This window comes from Panulirus ornatus, chromosome 12, assembly GCF_036320965.1.
Source record: "Panulirus ornatus isolate Po-2019 chromosome 12, ASM3632096v1, whole genome shotgun sequence".
In the NCBI taxonomy this organism is placed as follows: Eukaryota; Metazoa; Arthropoda; class Malacostraca; order Decapoda; family Palinuridae; genus Panulirus; species Panulirus ornatus.
The window spans coordinates 18,403,736-18,407,135 of NC_092235.1; the positions used below are offsets into that span (position 1 = coordinate 18,403,736).

At 34.1% G+C, this 3,400-nt stretch overlaps 1 protein-coding gene across 1 annotated transcript in view; it reads left to right on the plus strand.

Moving 5' to 3' along the window:
- The window catches only part of LOC139751819 (LHFPL tetraspan subfamily member 3 protein-like), a 41,648-nt gene extending 39,346 nt beyond the window's left edge, over window positions 1-2,302 (plus strand). The window contains 2 exon segments of the mRNA XM_071667423.1: window positions 381-629; window positions 1,090-2,302. Of these exon segments, the coding sequence (XP_071523524.1) occupies window positions 381-629; window positions 1,090-1,286 (446 nt within the window). The 3' untranslated portion in view covers window positions 1,287-2,302.
- Window positions 2,303-3,400: the final 1,098 nt, after the last annotated feature.

The window sequence follows — 3,400 nt, forward strand, 5'->3', positions numbered from 1 at the left end:
TGTGTGTATTGTGTTGAGTAAAGGTTATTGCAGTCAATCGTGAGGAGCAGATTTAGTCAACCAAAACCTTTAACATTTAATAAACTTTTCCAAAAAGATTCCCAAAAACCCTTTTATATATACGATTAAAGTCAAGTTTCATAAACTGTTGTGATGTCATGTTTCATTGTCATGGAGTTTGCATTGTTTTAATGATTATTAGAGAGTTGAGATTAATTGATTAACAGATTATTTGCATTACTATGGTAACTTAGAAAAGCATCATCTTAAATTCATAGATAGTCCCTTTTTTAATTAAATGTGGTGGAGGAATACATATAGTTTAGTCTCTTCAGTATTTAATACTTGTATTTTGGCATGACTCTTTCTTGCATCCACAGCAATACTCCTGCTGGTGGGTGTGGTGGTCTTCCCTGCTGGATGGGCTGCAGGAGAAGTGCGAGAGGTGTGTGGTCCAACAGCTCGCCAGTATAATATGGGCGAATGTGAAGTACGTTGGGCTTACATCCTTGCCATTATTGGAATACTGGATGCAGCTGTGTTGTCTGCCCTCGCTTTTGTCTTAGCCACCCGACATGTTAAACTGCAGCCAGAGCCAGAACCTTTGTATGGTGGTTCTGTATATAAAGGTAAGTCCTGTTTACTATTTTTATTTCCAAATGCTGGTATGCAAACTTTTTGTTCACATGTCTAGCCCATTCTTGTTTTCATCTAGAAACTTTTCACTTCTTATAGTTAAAACCAATTTGAAATAGAACTCCGAACTTTTATATTTTTCTTTTTATGCACTTTATTGTCTTTGTAATAAGGATTAACAAGTCACACAAGTTGCTGCAACTACCTCTCAATACTGCTTTCCTTTTATAGGAAGAGAAAATTTACGCACAATTTTATTCATTCTCATAATGCAAAAAAATGGTGACAGACATATTTTGGTGGTATTATGATTAATAGGTAGATGAGGTATAATTCTCAAGATTCTTTTATGCCATGTGTAACGTTTAGGAAAATAAAAAGATAGAGGTGAGAAATTACAGACATTTGCTTAAATTTCAATAGATCTAAGTGCTTTTTGCCTTCCAATTGTAGGTCAGATGAACCCAGGCTTTGTAGCAGATGGAGGAAGTTTAGCTGGCTCCCGTAAGTCCCTTAACCTTCAGCCTGTGATGCTAATGCCTCATCCAGACCATGATCGGTTCTCCGAGTTCTCACACCATACTGGACGCTCCAAGACTTCAGCATACAGGGCACATTATGCCTCTTCTGTACAGAACTTCCAGTTGTAGAGCATACAATACGAGTATATAGCTGAAGAATTTGTCTTTATAAAAGGTAAAAGAGATACATGCTTTAATTGTCTGTAGAAACTTTGACATTGCACATGTGAAATATCCACTAATAAAAGTATTTTTGCATAGAACATTATTTTGTGTAGATTAAGCCATCAGGTTCTTTTATTAAGAAGACCCTTTTGTATCTTGGATCTCCTTGTAATATTTTTATAACATTGATTTCACATTTAGAAATCTATTAACCTATATTTGTGCTGTTAGCTCTTATTTGTAGATACAGTAGTGTGATAACTCAGACATGTAATTGTATGTTAGTCATTTTATGCTGCTTTCTATTGTTTTCCTGTATTGTAATGTGATAATATATAGACTAGTAGATTTAAGTAATATGTACAACAGGATTTTGATATTGTAGTTTATGAAAAAGTAAGTTTGCTTGCACATGAAATTTGATAGTAGTGCAGCACTGATTTCCTGTGTTGAGGTGTAATTTAGATACTATAATGTAAACACTCCACATATTTTAACACTTGTTCCAGCAGTGTTGTAGGTGTAGGTACTTTATTTTCATATACCAACATTTAGTAATCACTATTAGGGAATATGATAATTATGATAACCGGTATGATACTCAGATACGGTGTAGCTTTCATTGTTGTTGATACTTCAACGTTCAGATAGTAATGTAAATTGTTCATTGAATCATATATTGTGTGTAGTATCACTTTACTGTATTTACAATATTTCCTTAAGTAACATTTAGAATGTTTGATTTTATTATATGAAATGTAATTTTATTTGTTATATATGATATTTTTGCTATCTGTATATAAACTTGTATAGGAAATTAATCAGCAGGTTTTTGTATTTAAATGATTGCATGCTCTAGTACAATGCAGTTTATACTGATGCACTTGGATGACTTATACCTGATTGACACTAATCACTGTTTATTAGTATCAAGTAGAAGTTTTATATATATATGGCAACCAAATAAACTATGAATTCTGTTAGGTGTTTTTGTAAATGCACTTTAGAAATGAAGGAAACTGGGTTATGTGGCAAAGTTGGACTGATACAGAAGCATTCATGGTAACAAAATGTACAGTATGCCCTGATTATGAAATGATAAATGCATGTTAGTCTCTTTAGGCAAGAAGGAATTATTGGCAGTAACTTGTTGCTCAGGATTGAAGTGACTGGTTTTGATAATTTTCTTAACTAGTGAATCTTGTGGTTGTGTATCATCAGTAAGAAATCTTTTTATTGAAGGACAGATTTAATTGGAATCCTCATACTTTTGCATATCACTCTCCTGTTGTGTTACCGAACTCCGTCTACTCAAGGTTTCACTGTTATTGAAAAGTCACTTTTGTCCTGTCTGTATTGCCAAAGAATTTGTCACTCCAAACTTGCTTTCCATTCCCCTTTGCTGGAGATAAGGAAGCCTTGAGCATCAAGAGCCTTTTGGAAGATCAAGGGTTATGCCAAGACTCTTTCATTGAAATTGGGTCAGGAATAATTATAAATGAAACAACACCTGTCATATCATGAAATCACTGAAATACTGTATTGACACCAAAGACAGTGGTAGGGCAATGGAGGAGTTTTTTTTTTTTTTTTTAGTATTATTGTTTTTCATGGATTGTTCAGAAATAAAAATTTAAGTTGAATATTTTGATCATTTTGTCATTCTTCACTCATTCTTTACTGGTATCTCCTCACACTGTTTGCATTTCCATGTTCACCAGCCACTTCCTACCCATGTCATTTAATGTTTTCCTAAAGTCTTCACAAACCTCAACCCTTATCTCCACCAGGTAGTTATCAGACATCCCACCACCCACCAGCTATCCTTTCCAGCACATTCACACCCAAGAGTGTCCCTTTAGCATGATTATCAGTTACTTCTTTTAAAAACATTTTTTCTGAGTCACCACTTTTTTCTTTCAGCAATCTGCAAGCTCTCCACTATTTTTCCTTACACTGGATATCCCATGCAATCTTGTTTATAATTGTACACCTACTCCCATTCAAATGACTTTTTACTGATACTTGAATACTTATATCAGACTTGCTTACTCACTCTTTCAGCTCCTAAAACATTT